Source organism: Pan troglodytes, chromosome 6 (genome assembly GCF_028858775.2).
Source record: "Pan troglodytes isolate AG18354 chromosome 6, NHGRI_mPanTro3-v2.0_pri, whole genome shotgun sequence".
Lineage (NCBI taxonomy): Eukaryota > Metazoa > Chordata > Mammalia > Primates > Hominidae > Pan > Pan troglodytes.
In genome coordinates, this window is record NC_072404.2 from 42658077 (window position 1) to 42674553 (window position 16477).

The 16477-nt window shown below is 42.3% G+C and overlaps 1 protein-coding gene across 20 annotated transcripts in view; it reads right to left on the reverse strand.

The window, feature by feature from the left end:
- The window catches only part of ELMO1 (engulfment and cell motility 1), a 589252-nt gene that overhangs the window by 12245 nt on the left and 560530 nt on the right, over positions 1–16477 (reverse strand). For all 20 annotated transcript variants that reach the window (XR_010158837.1, XR_010158836.1, XR_001719198.4 and 17 more), the window contains 2 exons: positions 11394–11501; positions 3780–3862 (listed from right to left, as the gene is read on the reverse strand). Coding sequence is in view for 14 of the 20 variants with exons in the window: in XM_003950985.6 (XP_003951034.1) it covers positions 3780–3862; positions 11394–11501 (191 nt within the window). In the remaining 6 variants the exon portion in view is untranslated. The remainder of the gene's footprint in view (positions 1–3779; positions 3863–11393; positions 11502–16477) is intronic.

The window sequence follows — 16477 nt, forward strand, 5'->3', positions numbered from 1 at the left end:
AACACTCTGCCATTAACAAAGTATCTCTTTTACAGATGCCAATGTCTCAGTTTGCCTTGCTCGGTGATTAAGTTAACCATGGGTCTCATGGCACAAAATGTCAAAAGCTGCTCCACAGCTGGAAAAACTGTCCAAAGAGCCAGCAATTTGCCTTGGTTGTCATCCATCCACTGTGTACTGACAGACCTCTTATGAACACATTCTGGTCAATTCTCCTTTTAGGCTGCAGGTCCCCTTTTCCTACCCAGAAGTCCCAGAGGTAGACAGGAGGGCACCTCTGGAGCACGGGGAAAGGGGTGTGGGTTGGGGGGTTCAGCAGGTAAAATCGTGGCTTTCCTTCTGCCTTTTGATGTTTTGCTTGATGACATGGTATATATGAACACTAGTAACATTGCAAGACAAGTAAATTCCATGTATATGCTAATTAAAGGGCCAGGCTGCTTGAAATTCTGCTAGTCTCATCCCTCATGGCAGACTGGAAGAGCCCAGGGTAGCTAGAAATATGGGCCAGTGAGTCCCAGGAAGTAGCCTCTATTTGCAGTCTTATCTGTTTACAGTGGCGTACTCCATCCATCCATCATTCTCCAGCTGTCCATCCATCATCCATCTATCCATCATCATCCATCCCATGTTTTATGAGTGTCGTGACAATATGTGAAAAATAAAGGCTGCAAAACATCATTTACTCGGTTTTACTTTTTTAGTCTCCTTTAAGGAGAGAGGAGTCTGATACAAGGCCAAATATACTACCTCACATGTTCAAATGAAATCATCTCCACATCTGTTATACGGGTGACTCTCATTTTTTTCTTGGTTAGCCAGGCTAGAAGTTTATCAATTTTATTCATCTTTTCAAAGTACCAGCTTTTGGTTTTGTTGATTTTCTCTACTGATTTCAGTTTCATTGATTTCTACTCTAAATTTTATATTTCTTTTCTTCTGCTTGCTTTAAGCTTAAATTGCTCTCCTTCCTTAGTGTCCTGAGGTGGAAGCTTTATTGATTTTAGTTCTTTCTTCTTTTCTAATGTAGTCATTCAATGCTATAAATTTCCCTCTAAGCACTGCCTTCACTGCATCCCACACATTTTGGTAAGCTGGATTTTCATTTTATTTAGTTTGAAACATTTTGTAATTTCTCTTGGGAATTCTTCCTGGAACTGTGGGTTATTTAGAAGTGTGTTGTTAAATTTCCAAACATTTGGGGGATTTTCCAGCTGTCTTTCTGCTGCTGATTTCTAGTTCAATTCCATTGTGATTTGAGAACATACTTTGTCTAACTGCTATTCTTTAAATTTTTTAAGACATGTTTTACGATCCAAAATGTGGTCTACCTTGGTGAATGTTTCCTTTGAGTTTGTGAAGGATGTGTATTCTGCCGTTGCTGAGTGGATTATTCTATTAATGTCAATTAGATCAAGCTGATTTATGGTGCTGTTCAGGTCATCAATATTCTTGATCTTCTGCCTGCTTGGTCTATTGATTACTGACCGAGGGATGTTGAAGTCTCCAATATATTAATAATAATGAATTTGTCTATTTCTCCTTTCTGTTCTATCAGTTTCATAACTCATGGATTTTGAGATCTTCATGTTAAGTTCAGACATGTTCAGGATTATTATGTCTTCTTGGACATCTGACTTTCCACATTCCATGGTGATGGTCTGCCTGCAACCTCAGTTCTAGGATAGGTCCAAGAAAACTTGTTGATTTCTGCTTTGTTCTGCTGCTTCTTCTTTTTTTTTTTTTGAGACAGAGTTTCACTCTTGTTGCTCAGGCTGGAGTGCAGTGACGTGATCTCGGCTCATTGCAACCTCTACCTCCTGGGTTCAAGTGATTCTCCTGCCTCAGCCTCCCAAGCAGCTGGGACTACAGGTGCCTGCCACCAGGCCTGGCTAATTTTTTGTATTTTTAGTACAGACGAGGTTTCACTATGTTGGCCAGGCTGCTGGTCTCGAACTCCTGACCTTGTGATCCGCCCGCCTTGGCCTTCCAAAGTGCTGGGATTACAGGCGCGAGCCACCACACCCTGCCCACTTCTCCTTATTCTGAGGATGGGAGCACAACTCTCAAGCTCTTCATATGCTGGGGCTGAAACAGGAAGTCCCTCCACACCTATTTTACATAATTCCCTCTATCTTTATTTAGCACACTTGAATTCTGGCAGGTTGCTATTTTTCCAGGTACACCCTTCCTGGTCTTCTCTGGGTTGCAGACTCCCAGACCCCTATTATTGCCAATTTCTCCACACTGTTTCCAGCTCAGCCCCAAGTGTTAGGTAACTGTGGGGACCTCCTCGGCTGAAGCTGAGCAGAGCCAGTGCTCTCCGAGATTGTGGAGAGAATACCTGACATGTGCAGCATATGGTAATCCCGGCTGGTGTTGAAGAAAGTCTGCTCCACAGGAGGCAAACCATGAAAACTGGAGATTTGCTGCTATAGCTAAGGATGCTTCTCTAATCTGCTGAGCTATAGAATCTCTGTCTCCCCATAGCATGGAGAAGAGATAAACAGAAACCCCCGTTGGTGCTGTGTAACAGATAGGCCACAGATCCTGGCCTCTTGGGCATGCCCTGCCATCAGTATGCTTGCCAATCAAATGCATTACATGACAATGCTGTGATGGGCTCAACAAAGAAGGAGTTCCCATGGAGCTGAGGTGAGTTATAGAACTTAAGAAGGAAAGATCTTACAATCAGCCTCTTCAGCTGCATCCCCTGCCCTCTGCCTTCCTGAACAGTATTTTCATAGTAGTTTTGTTTTTCCTTAACTATAGATAGGGCCATCCTGCAAAGAACTGGATTCCCTGTCTTATAACAATAGAAATTACACAGTGGAAACTATTTATTTTAACGCTGATTGGTAAATAGATTGTGTATCATTTTGGTGTCCCTCTTAGATACTGACACTGGAAATAAAGATGCAACCTATTGATCTATGTGACATTTTTGGTACCAGATTTTCTGGGTGCTCCAGATAATCTGGATACTTTTGTTCATGAATGGTATAGATCACAAGATTCTAAGAGGCATAAACAAAGCACTGGCTCCCTGACGGCCTCTCCAAGGGCAAATACTTCCAGCGGGCAAAAGAAATTCTTCTGTCTTTTCAAATAATATTCCCTCCTGTGCCCTCTGTAATGGAATGATAATGGAATGGTTGGTAAACTAGGAGGGGATGGTGAAAGGTATTGCAGGGCTTAAGTAATACACACTTCTGGGAAAATTTTCTCCTTTAGTCTGAGTTGGAGATATTTCACAGCCTACTTTCCACAATGCTGAAGGGTATCAGGCCTTTAAAGTTTTCTAAGATTCTTTGAGTCAGCTGCTCTCTGCCTGTCCCAGGCTTCGCTGAGATCCCGGGGAGGATATTAAGAGCATGATTACAGCAGAAGACAATGAAAGATATTGGGGTGGAAGTTGGAGAAGGGAGAAATAAACATAAATGGGGGAGGTTAGGAGAGGCCCAGGGAATGGACGGATGAGCAGAGCGGGCTCAAGAGAGGACAAAGTGACAATAGTGAGGGCAATTCTTAGGGTTGGAAGTAGGCAGGAAGTGAGAGAATGGAAAAGATGGTGAGCATCAGAAAAGGGGTCAGAAAGAGAAAGAATAAGGGTAAGAGATGTAAAAGGAATTGGGACAGGAAACAGGAGAGCTGAATAAGAGATGTGTGTCTGAACACACGCACACACACGGACACTGCTATAAAGGAGGGCTAGGCTGGCTGCAGTTGCCGACCGCACTGGGCAAATAGAGCTATTTGCAATAATTTGGAAATCATACCTTGTTTTGTTTAAGGGCACCTTTCTCTTTCATATGAGGGCAGTCCTTTCCCGTCACCACGGCTTTGATATCTGCCACCGGCACTGCAATTCATAAAAGAAAATGCAAGTAACTACACCATGTGAAAACTTTGATGTCAATAAAGAAACAGGACTAAGCACTGGGTCCGCTACTGTGGTTACCATTCCCAGAAACTACTGCAAAAAGAAGAGTGTTGAAAAGAGGAAGAGAAGCCAGGTAGTGTCCCAGGATTAGAAACTAAAATATATCTTATATTCTGGTAAAAAACATCCCTGGAGAGAAAGAGCTTGCTTGTAAGCAGAATTTGGTTCAGTGAAACAAAGACCTAAAAAAACACCCATCATAGTACTGTTTGAAGTGATGGCATTAGAAGCAGCAGTAGAAATAACAGTGATTGTAATAACAACAGTGATACTCATACTGATATTACAGAGGGCTCCTGTGTGACAAGAGCAATGCCAAGTGCTTTACATATATCAGTGTCTCTTGTTACAGCATTTGCATCTATTTAGTTTCTGAGTTTTTGGATGAGAGAAAGCAGCCCTATCTCAAAAAATTTATCCAACTCTAAACAGTTCTGAACTCTCACTCTCCAAAATCTCTTTCTCTGCCATCTCATTAATTCTATAAAGCAGGTTTTATTATCCCTGTTTTACAGACAACAGAACTAAACTCAATTAAATAAAGGGAGAATTCCTTTCTGATACAGGATTCTGGAAATAATGCAGTTAGACAAATTGATGTTATCTCATGTCTTACTCTGGAGTTGGCGGAAGATAAGAAAAGATATGGAAGGGTTTGTGCACTTAAAACTTTTGATAAGATCAGGTGAAAGAGGCTGGGAACAGTGAGTGGCTCATGCCTGTAATTCTAGCATTTTGAGGGGCTGAGGCAGGAGGACTGCTTAAGGCCAGGCCTTTGAAACCAGCCTGGGCAACATAGGGAGACCCTGTCTCTACAAAAAATGAAATGAAAATAAAAAATTAAAAACAAAAAGATCAACTGAAAGAAAGAAGGCAATAGGATGGTTTGGAACCTTAATTTAAAATAATGCAAAGTCATCTGCCCCTCTCCAATCCCTAACCCTCCAGCCCCATATGGGTTTATGAATCAAGGTATGCACACTGGCTAGTGTGGCTTTACCAAGAATTTGGGATGTGTGAGAATGCCAAGTAATCAATTCCTTAGACTCTCTTAATGATGAAGATGATGAGAGATTTCACAGTTAAAGCTCACATCCTTTCATTGGGAAATTGGGTTGTGAAGGTGACAGATAAGGATAAAATTACAGAATACGTAGAATACTAAAACAATAGACAGGAAGGCCTCAAAAGCTAACATTTTCCAGGTACCCTAAAATTACTAAGAACTTGGTCCATATCTGTTGACACTCCTAGAATATTAAAACAATACACCAGAAGGCCTCAAATGCTAACATTTTCCAGGTACCCTAAAATTACTGACAACTTTGTCCATATCTGTTGACACTCTTAGGCCTCTCTGTAACCCTAAGAGTGGGGTTGTGATGAGTCCTCCAGGAATCTCTGTAGGTTCCCCTGCCATATCTCACCACATCTTGCAACCTGATTCTGGACCCTTCTGGTAGACATTACTTGTAGTTATGAATAGCTGTCTCTCCTTCCTTCTGGCCACAGAAAACTACACTTCCCAGCAACCTTTGCAGTCAGGTCATGTGATTAATTTTAGCCAATGAAATGTGAAAGGAAATGCTTTTCTAGGTGGAGGCCCTCCATTCTGTCTTCCCCTGCTGCAGAAACTGAAGGAGTGACCTGTTCCATCCAGATGTCACAGGAGAGGCCCAGGGAATGGATGGATGGGCAGAGGAGGCTCAGGGAGGACAAGGTGACGATAGTCAGAGGGCAATTCCTAGGGTTGGAAATAAACAGAAAGTGAGAGGATGGAAGACATGGTGCACACTGGTCTGTGTTCCTGAGTGACCATATGGAGCAGCCCTTTGCCAACCTGTGTATGTTGTATAACGTGAGTGAGAAATAACCTTTTGTTATGCAAGCCATGGAGATTTTGGGGTTGTTTATCCCTGCAGCACAAGGTAGCATTACAGCCCCTCCTGACTGATCTCAGACCCCTTTTCTGCCTCTTTGCCTGACCCCCTTGGGGTTGGCATCTACCTGTGGGTGGTCCCTATGATTCCTGAACCTACCTTTGACCATGAACACTGACTTCAGTTCTCCTCAAATCCCTTTTCATAACCAAGAACTGGCCTCCTTTCCCTCAGTAGCTGATCTGGCTGCCTAATCCCTACCATAGGAAGGGACATTTGGATACTCTGGGAAGTTGGCTGACTTTCCAATGGAAAACCAACCATTGAAGTGAATGTGATATAGTCAACCAACTCATTCTAAAAAACGTTCTCAAGATTCAAATAGAGTTTGAGTCACAAGTGCCTTGTAGAAAGTTTTTTTGTTATAATATATAGTATGGTCCATGAACTAGAGACAGTGTCCACAAGCTACAATTGGTAAGTTAGCCCTTAGCTTTGAAAACCCATTGTATGGAATGGGACAAGAGTAATACCATAGTCTGTCCTGGGGGGTGGTCTTCAGAATCTCTAATAGAAAGGCTTCCAAGGAGAAGCGTCACTTTTTCACTAGGTTTTGTGGAAGTACATATATATTTTTTTATATGCATTGTCCCTTGTCCTAGAGACCAGCTGCTACATCATTCATAGGATTATGACTAAAAGGAAAACACAAAGTTCTAAAAATACAGTGTAGCTTTTAAAGGTTGCTTTTTGCATAGTTTGTCTTCTAGATGCACCAGAAGATTAGGCATTAGAAAGGCTCAAATGATGGCCTCTCTATTCTCATGAGCAGAAACAGAGGGGTCAGACTCATATCTCCAGAATCTACACTCTAAGGAGGCTGCAGGGGGCTCTTGATGACTTCACAGCCAGGCTAGCATTTTGATGAGGCCTTTTGTGTGGAAGCAAGATAAAGAAGTGGGGTCCAGATCTGTGAGAATCAGGGTCACCAGTGAAGAACGCACCCTCCCACCACATTTACCCCCTGGGGCATGGCCTCATTTCTTTCAATGCTTTTTACAGTTTGAGCTGGGTTGAGACCATCTTAATTCAACACTCCTATTTTACAGATGGGAAGACTGATCCTAAAGGGAGGAAATCAATCATGCAATGATACACAGCTAGGTTAGTAGGTGAAAAGAGCTGGGTTTAGTGCTTCTTCTTCCACTGCATGTTCCCTTGCTAGGCCATGATTTCTCCCTTTGTAAGGGGCCAGCCCCCCAAATCATGCTGAGCACAGCCCCAAATGTGGTTATCACTTCGGACATTCAGGAAACTCGTTGAATGCTAATACCTGTGGAAGGAAGTTTAATTGTGATTTAAAACAAAAATACTACTGAAAAAGCAAATGTGGCCACCCATGATTAAAATAGTTTCAGCTTTCATCAGTGAGATCCAAGTTCAGGCAGAAGCCATTCAAAGGAAGTAGCTAGTAAGCCTTGAGCTCTTGCTGTGTGCACAGCTCCATAGTAGAAGCTCCTGTGGGCAGAAATATGAGGAGGTACAGGCTCATCCCAGGATAGCTGCATGAAGAATCTGGTCTCTGTGGCCTAGCAGATCAGCCACATGGCATGGAATGGTGGGGAAAAGATGTGCCTTTGGAATCAGAGTGCCAGGGTTTGAATTCTACATCCACCAACCGCCTCTACTACTTTGGGCTTAAGTTTTGAGAGCCTCAACTTCCTTGTCTGCAATGTGTAACTCTAACATTATCTATCCCATATGGTTGCTCTGAGAGTTAAATCCTGATGCTGGAGCTGAGATCATTGTTGGCTTTTAATCTAGGCAGTACACAGTAGTGGGTGAAAATCTAGGCCATGGAGTTAGACAGTTACATTCAGATCTTTCTCTACTATTCACTAATCTTATGACTTTGAATAAGTTACTTAATCTTTCTGTATCTCAGTTTCCTTTCTGTAAAATAAGGACAATATTATCTACCTCTTTAGGTTGTTGAGAATAATTTATGTAAAGCCCTTAGCACAGGGCCTAGCATATAGTAAGCACTCAATAAATGCCATTTGCAATTATTCCCATTATCAATAATCAGAGTTAATTCTGTAGATGGAGAGACCTGAATTATTCACTGTGCTTTGGTGACCCAAATTGCCCACGGTGCCTCCCTGTGTCGCCGCTCTCCGCATCCACTGGAGCAGGCTTCATCTCCACATGGGCAGGGTGAGCCAGCACTTTCCTCCCTGCCCCCTCTGATGTGGGAGTGAGGAATGCTGGCCTAGATTCTTTCAAAGGGAGGCAGTGAGGAACCCAGGGCATGGCTGGAAAGCAGTGGGGTCCTATGTTTATTGGGGGCTATGACAACCTGTAAGTCAGCTTGGGAGGGATATGGGGAGAGGGGGGATGTAAGAAGATGTCGATTTTCAAAGGCCAAATTTCCTGACAAAGAAAAGGAATACAAAAAGAAAGATTTCCTAAAGCTTTGGAGAAGACAGCCAAGGAGGCACCCTCAATCCTCATGTGCACTATCTGTATTAAGAAAACTCCATTATACTATTTGATTTATCAATAGCTCAGTATTCAGCACGGATTAACTCAAGGGGCACAAGACAATCTCTGCCTTGGTCTCAAGAGAGGGCAATGGTATGTGGCAAGAGCAATGACACTGAACATTAATTAAAGGCACGTCTCATTTTTCCAGTGGAATGAGGTTTCTGACTTTTAAGAGTTCCAAAAGGTGGCTATTTTGCTCCAGGCAGAATGCAGAATTGGAATTAAATGCAAACCAAGGTGGCAGGCCTGCAGCAAGAAACTTCAGTTTATTAGGCCGGGCTTTTTTTTTTGTCTCAGGCACAGTATTGCTTCATTTCAACTCATTACATGAGTATACCCATTTCTCTAGCACATATGTGCAGAAGGATACAGTCTTACTAGTACACACACACTCTCTTTCTCTCTCTCTCACACACACACTCTCCCACAAGGTGTGGATAAATACTTGTGCAGATAAATAGATCCACACAAGTATGCATTGTTAGTTCATCTTGCAATGGATATACTGTTTTTGGAGCAGCTCTTTGGAACTTCATTTCAGAGGAAAGCGGTTGCTAAGAGTTTTGGAGGCATGGTCAGGAGGGGCTGTCACAACCCCTTCAAGAACCAGCCTTGCTCAGTGGCCACTGCGAAAAGCTGTGTGGAGATTTGCAGCTCTGGCCTTGCTCTCCTGCACTCACCCTGGCAAGCTGGCTCTCCCTGGCTTCAGCACCTCTAGTTCCAGGTTAGTTATTTTCACCCTGGAGTCTTGGGGGTGAGGGTCTTAGCAGAGCTGGGGGGCATTAGCTTGTGGGCAAGACCAGGAACTGCCCCTACACAAGGCTTTGCTGCTGTGGCTGCCAATATCCTAGGTAGCTGGCCAATTAGCATGGGGGTGCTGTGCTAACACCTGGCAAACCTGTCGGTCAAGTGCCTATCTTTGGGTTGAGAAGTGATTACATCCTTATAAACATGGGGCTAAACACTATGTCCTGTTAGTGGGAGAGCAGATTCACTGGACCATATGGGGAGTCAAGCTGTGTTTGTTCTGTCCTGACCACTTTTCCCCTTGTGACAGGTTAAGAATGGGGCTGTGGGGGACCTCCTAGGGAGCTGCTGTTTGCTTCAACCAACAATAACCTCAACTCTTTCTGTTTAACCACTGCAGAGCAGTGATTCCACATCGCTGGGCTCTGGTCAGTTCCTAGTTCACAAGGGAGTTTACACCAGTGAGCTTTTCACCAGTTAATAGCAAATGCAGAAAAACGAGGATGCTGGTGTGAGTTTTTCAGAGGGCTAATTTAATTTAGCAGAAGGGACTGTCTTTTATCTAAGATTAGGTCCTTCTTACTTTTTTTTTTTTCTTGTAATCGAGGGTCCTTTCTTTTATGAAAGGGTTGTGATATTAAACTTTAGATTTTATTTTTTAATATCCTTTTTTTTTGGCCCAAGTTAAAAGTTAGCAACATGCTATTAATTTACTTAAACTTTTTGATTTTTAAAAATTATTAGTGAAAGCCACATTTGGGGAATCACAGTTCTCAAACTTGTGCATGTCAGAACTGGCGGGAACATCTGTTAAAACAGAGATGGCTGGTCCCCACCCACTGAGTTTCTGATTTAGCAGGGCTGGGAATGGGGTCTGAGAATGTGCATTGCTAAGAAGTTCCTAGGTGATACTGCTGCTGATGTTCCAGGGACCACGTTTAGAGAACCGCTGGTCTAGCTTGGCCAAGGTGGGGTGGGGAAGGCTGGAACTGTGAAAGGAGGATCCTCATTTACAGGTAGAGGCCCAGGACACCCCTAACTCCTGCCCCAAAGCAGGGAGGCACAGACAATGTCCCAGGCTCTCTGCAGCAGTGGATTTCAGATTTCTTTCTATAACCCCTGACTTAGGGAGCCAATAATGTGGGCTGGGAAGAAAGTTTTCCTATGAAAGAAAACAAGATCGTTTTCTGAACTAAGTGACATCACAAAGACCAGACTGTCCCATTTTTAAGCTGGAGGAAGAGTGAATGTTCTAGGCTGTCTGCCTGAGATGTCAGCGCAGAGTCTGAATGTGTCAGGAAATTTCCCACTCATGGGTTATTTTCACCTTCAATGGCCGTGAGCTGTGAGGAAGGTAATCCAGATTTGACTTCCATGGGCCCCAGGGTAACAGGACAGAAGGTGTGAGACTCTGGGTAAGGACGCTGTCTGGGACACGCTTATCTGAACACTGCAAGGTCAAGGTGACTTTTAAAGGTTATTTAAAAGTGCTCTGAATGTTTTCTCCCTCTCGGATTTTTCTACTTGGGATATCCTCTGAGGCTACGTTCATTTTATCTCATTTCTCCTCCAAATTAATTTATCACCCTTGTGTATTTCAGTGTTTCTATAATACTTGTTTAATTTGTATTGTTAACACTGTCAACCTGGCACCTGGTTCCATGTGGGGCTAAAAGAATCCTGCACATTACTGTCTCTTCAAAAGCATGTATGTTAAAACAGACAACATATAGAAAAAGCCAAAAAATATACAAGAGAAATATTTAGCAAACAGTAGAGGTAACTGATCATCATTTTCAAAGTGTCTTTGAGGTAAACTAGCTATATTTGGCTCTGCCATTAACTCTGTGTCATAACTATGGGATACACTAAATTGTAAGGAATAAATGTTGTAGGGGTCAGGCATATAAGTTACGAAAATAAGAAATTATTTTGGGTTTTCAGAAAAAGACAGCTGACAGAATCAGGTTTGTATTGTTTTTGTTCCTTGACACAGCAACTGGATAAATAATGTAAAAAGTGGACATTTGAACCCCCAGTTTACGTCTTTCAATTAAGATACCTTTGCATCCATTTTACATTCTCCCCTATTCAGTTCCAAACCCCAAGTCCATCCAGGTCTTGTACTTGATGAGATGGCTCAGGCGAAGACTTACAACTAGATGAGATGTGTTCAAAGGGCTTACTTAGGCTGATAGTTCTGTTGCGTGATATATTGTGACTAGGAAACAACCAACCGACCACCACTTAGGCCTCTGCCAAGGAGAGCTACTTACGTTTGTCCTGCAAGGAATCGTGGGGCACTTCTCCCTGAGGACTCTCTTCTAAGTCTCCGTAATGCAGGACTTTGTGATTTGGCGAAAGCCGACAATACCAAAACTTGTCTGAGAGAAAAAACACAAGTTTACAAGGTAAGTGATTGTGGTTTATCAAAATACTAGCCTGGTTATTTCTTAATACTCTTGCCTGGAGGAAACAAGCAGTTCATTTGATTTTAAGTCTTGAGGAAGAATGAATTCTAGGGCCCTGGGCAATAAATTCCCTTTTGACTTTAATATTTAGTTATCACCTGTCCTGCTTGGTATACATTTGGTAACCATTAGTAAAGTCATTGAACTCTTCAAGCTCAATAGCAATAGATTTTATGAGGTGGTGGTTTCCAGAGGTTATGTTATCACTAATGATAACCACCATGGGAACTGCTCCTTATTCATTTACTGACAAAAGAGGGAGGGAGATATAGAAAAAAAACAGATTTCTCAGAATGTTTCTGCTTCCACTTTCCTCTCTGAGGATTTCAGACTGTTGAGACAGTTGTGTCCAAGGCCATATTTTAGCTGATACAACAAACCCCTACCCTAGGCTACCACACGCACATTAATCATGAACGAATTGTTAGGACACTGGTAATACACATGGTGGGTGGGATTCATGAGGAAATCATCTAAATAATTCACGGATTTAGCCAAAGAATGGGGACATGCACAATCATTCTCCTCTCCAATTCCCAGAATTTACTTCTCTGGATAGGTATGACCAGGAGATTAGGGTCATTCTTATAAACAACTTCCTCAACTTTACTGCCTCAGTCTCTCAAAAGTGAGAAGAAATTTTGAGTAAGTCTATGAGGCAGGAAGAAAGAGGCAAAGAGCTCTTTTTATAGGTTAGGGACTTGAACTGTGACAGCAATGCTTGTGCAGCTGTCTCCTCCAGGAAGCCGTCTTTATCCCTGAAGCCGAAGGGCCTCTCCCCATCCTCTGAGATGTTCTACAGTCTTCTTTGCACCACCAGTTTGGCTTGGACTGGCAATATTGGAGCCTAATGTTAACACCTTAGTATTTCCCATTATCTGCTACAGACCCTAGGTAAGTAACTTGCCCTTGAGGGTGTATTGTGAACAATTAATATTGATAGGAGAAGAGGACTCCAGCCCTGACAGTGTGGAACAGTCACAGTCTCTCTGATGACTGTCACTGTCTTCATAATTGCAACATCCCAATCTCTTGGCACAGTGTCTGACACATAAAAGTTGCACAGTTGGCGTTGGCTAAGCTGATAAATGAAGACCCAAAGGGACCTGATCAAAATGCCTAAGGCATGAGGTGTCAGTCACCTACAAGCCCCTTTGCACCACTGTGCGGTTGGTACCCTTTGAGGCCTTGGCCAAGTTACCTCATTATTGCGCCTGAAATATAATTTGTTTTCAAGCCACTCTAACTAAAAAGCTCTTCATTATATTTTAAGAAAAGCGGTTTTCTCTCTAAAATTGCTGTCACTGCAAACCCATGGTTTAATTATGATTCTTTTAATAGAAACAGAAGTTTTAAGAATGGAAGTAAAAGCCACACAATGAACAAAGAAAATGCCCAAATTTGATCCACAAAAGGAGAGTGTCTCTGTGATTCTTATCTTCCTCATCTTTAAATAGAGTTTGAGAATTCTGAAGCATAGTCAGAATATGGCAATCCATAGATTTAAAGGAATCTGAACTCTAGTGGAAAAAATTGAGTGGGAAAAGGGTCATTTAACAGCTAGGAAAATATTTGAAATTGCTAAATTTCAAAATTATGCTATGTATATACCAAACATGGGTCATTTTTCTGGGAGAGCATTTCAAAGGGAGAAAACAGTTATTCTCTGAGTAATTCACAGACATTTAAATTAGGCAAATGTGTACTTATGGGTTTTTCATGAGGAGAGCAACCTTGGGGATTTGACTTGTAACTTACAATAGGAACTGTGAATTCCAGAGCAGGAGGCAATGGCTTTCTGAACATCAACAGTGCTCTTGGGGTCCTGTGGGGGCTGCCTCTCCCCACGGATACTTTCCCCTGCCCTACGTGGCTGTGACGACCAGAAAGCCAACTGGAGAAATCTGCTATAAAGTTTTCCTTTCCTTGCTGCATCTAGGTGATACGTTTGGCTGTGTGAGCGACTAAAGGGTGATAGAGGCTGGGAAGGAAGACAGTGAGAAGTGGTACTTGGACATGCTGGGCTTATTGTGAGTTAGGTCTTGGCCTGTGCTTTATAGGAATCCCTTGCTTCTCAAGCTGGGGTAAGTAAACTCTAGGGGTCAGCAGTGGGACTTGAAGCCAAGCCAATGTGTCACAATCAAACAAGATCAATGACACTCAATTGATTTTGAGGGAATTAAGAAATTTAACTGGCGCACAGTATAATACAAACACATATTATTGTAGAGTAAATTGCACAACTTAATATTCATGTGTAAGATATATTGATTTGTAAGACTTCGAAAATTTTGCTGCTCTACTTTCAGGATAAATTTGTTTATCCAATGAATACTTGCTGAGTGGCTGTCTACAATGCACACAGCACTCTACCATGTGTAGCGAAACATCATTAGAATGGAAGGTAGACATGAAAGACAAGGCCAAGGAGTTCAAGGAAAAGGAGCTCCCTCAGTTCTTCAAGGCAGCTAAGAGAAAGATGTTGTTTCCCAGGTCTGGGAAGTAGGAACTGGGACAAATCAGCAACTCTGGCAATACTATGGAGAAAAATAGGAATGCAGAAATTTCTTGTGCAACATATTCTTACATACAGTAATGATCAGAGAACAGTGGCTATCTGTCAGAGTTTCAAGAGGCAAAACAGCCATCTTCCTTGCAAAGTTGGAGTTGATGTTTGTTTAAAGAAAACCCAAAGGGTCTGCAGCGGACAGATTTTCCTCCTTTCCAAAGCTGAAATTCCCTTGACTTGTATGACACCATCTTGCCTTGGTTTTCCTCCTACCTCTGGCTAATTCTCTTATCCTATACAAGTTTCTCTTCTTCTGTCTACTACTAAAACGATAAAAAGCAAAAATATTGGTACATCACAGATATAAGTGATGTGTTCCACTCCTCATCAATTAGGAAGTCTTGGATGGATGGCAAAATATTGGAAAAAGGGGCTGAAAACGCTGAGAAACTTGATTATGAGAAACTCATAATCAAATGGGAGGCTACTCAGCCAGTATCTTCTTCACAGTAAAACTGGAGTCCTTAGCTTTGGAAGGCTTAGACGTTGTGTATTTCTGTCTTGAAGGGAGAGCCACTACAAGGATAGCATCAGCACAGTGCGTCGACATGTTGGGTGAGACAGTTTCAGTGTCAGCCACCAGCAGCAGCTTGATTTGCAGTTTCTTTTACAGCAAGACAAATGTGTATTTTCCTTTCAAACCCCAGCATGATGTTACTTGTTCCTTTATCCCTCTGGGCGATGAAAGAGTGAATTGCATCACTAAAAGCAATTAGCAGGAAGCAGCGAGAACATTATCAAAGATTGTTTACTAGCATTTTGGAGAAAACAAGAGTTAATATGGAGGTCTTCCAGTCAATTACTAATGAGAGTACGTTAATAGCCAGGCTTCATCTCCAAACCCAAAACAAAATACAGGGAGAATTTCGTGTTTCAATCTTTTTCCTGCGTGCGTGTGGGTGTGAAGGATAAGAGGGAAGAGCTGCTTTCAGAGTTCACAAGCCTGGTAAGAAGGGCTGATTAAAGCTATTCCCAATGTCACATAGATTGTTATGGAGCTAATAACCACTGTCAACTGTAATTTTTGCAGTGCCCTCCTACAGAACTTCCTACAATGACAGAAATTCTCTATATCTGTTTTATCCAATACTAAGAAAACAAATTATAAATTTTCTTTCATTTTAAATAACTTAAACAGCCGTAGGTAGTTCTATCAGACAGTGTAGCCCACCGTCTGTCTTCAATCATCCAGGCCCAAGACAAGCTTGGGGCTGGTCCCTGGGTCTCCAGGAGAGCCCAGCAAGCTGAACAATGGCAACCACTGGTAGGTGTGAAATGCCAGCCAGTTCAGTGAGACACAGGGCACAGCAAGAACCAAACCCCGAGACTGCCATGGAATCAGGACACATCTTTGTTTTGAGTGCAGAGCCCGCTGTCAGCAGCTGGGGGCTGACCCCGGGGGCCCTAAGAGTCCTGTATTAGGGAGGAGAACAGGTTTTTCTAAAAGATGTCTTTAGAACACTTCCATTAGGATTCTGAATTTTCCCAAGGATAACCTAAAATGTGCCAAGTCTTCTGTGTGTTCAGAACAAGGTCGGCTTTCTGCCTAAGGTCCAAACTTTCCAAGTCACAAAACAAGAGGGACCCAGCAATGTGTTTAAAGGGAAATGTCATCTTTCAGGTGATGAGATCTAAGATTTTTTTGTTGGTACAAAAAAGGGAAACAACTATTGATACAGAGACGAAGGGCATCAAATCTTCCTCACTTCACTGAGCTTTCTTTAAAAGGACAGATTTGTGTTTTGATTCTGAATTCTGCCTCCCTGGACACAGCGGCTCAGAGCAAATGACACCGGAGTCCCTAGGTACTTTCCAAGATGATTTGGTCTAACAGGTGCCTTGAAGTCACACATAGCTGGGTGACACACCTGGCCCTGATGCTTATTAGCTGCGGGGCCTTGGCCTAATTATAAAAACTTCAGAAATCCCTGTTCTTCATATGTACAATGGTCATAATTATATGAGTAAAACACACATAAAGTATGGATCCTACATCTTCCAGAATTGGTTCTCAGAACATATTTGTAATTTCCTGCTCTTCTAGTCAATGGCAGTCCCTCTCGTCCACACTACTGTCCCTCCATCTTTTGGAAACAATGATTATGTATTATTCTGACCTATTGGGAAGTGCCTTTTTTTCATGAAAATGAACTGGCTTTTCATAATTTGAAAATATGTATTTATTTATACCTGCCTTTTTGTAACAAAATATTAAAATAAAATTTCAACCAGGGATGGAGAAAGGAATGACCTGCTCCCCACAACAGGGCAATATGGTTACCATGCCTGAACGCACCACTTGGCTCTAGGTCTTCTGACG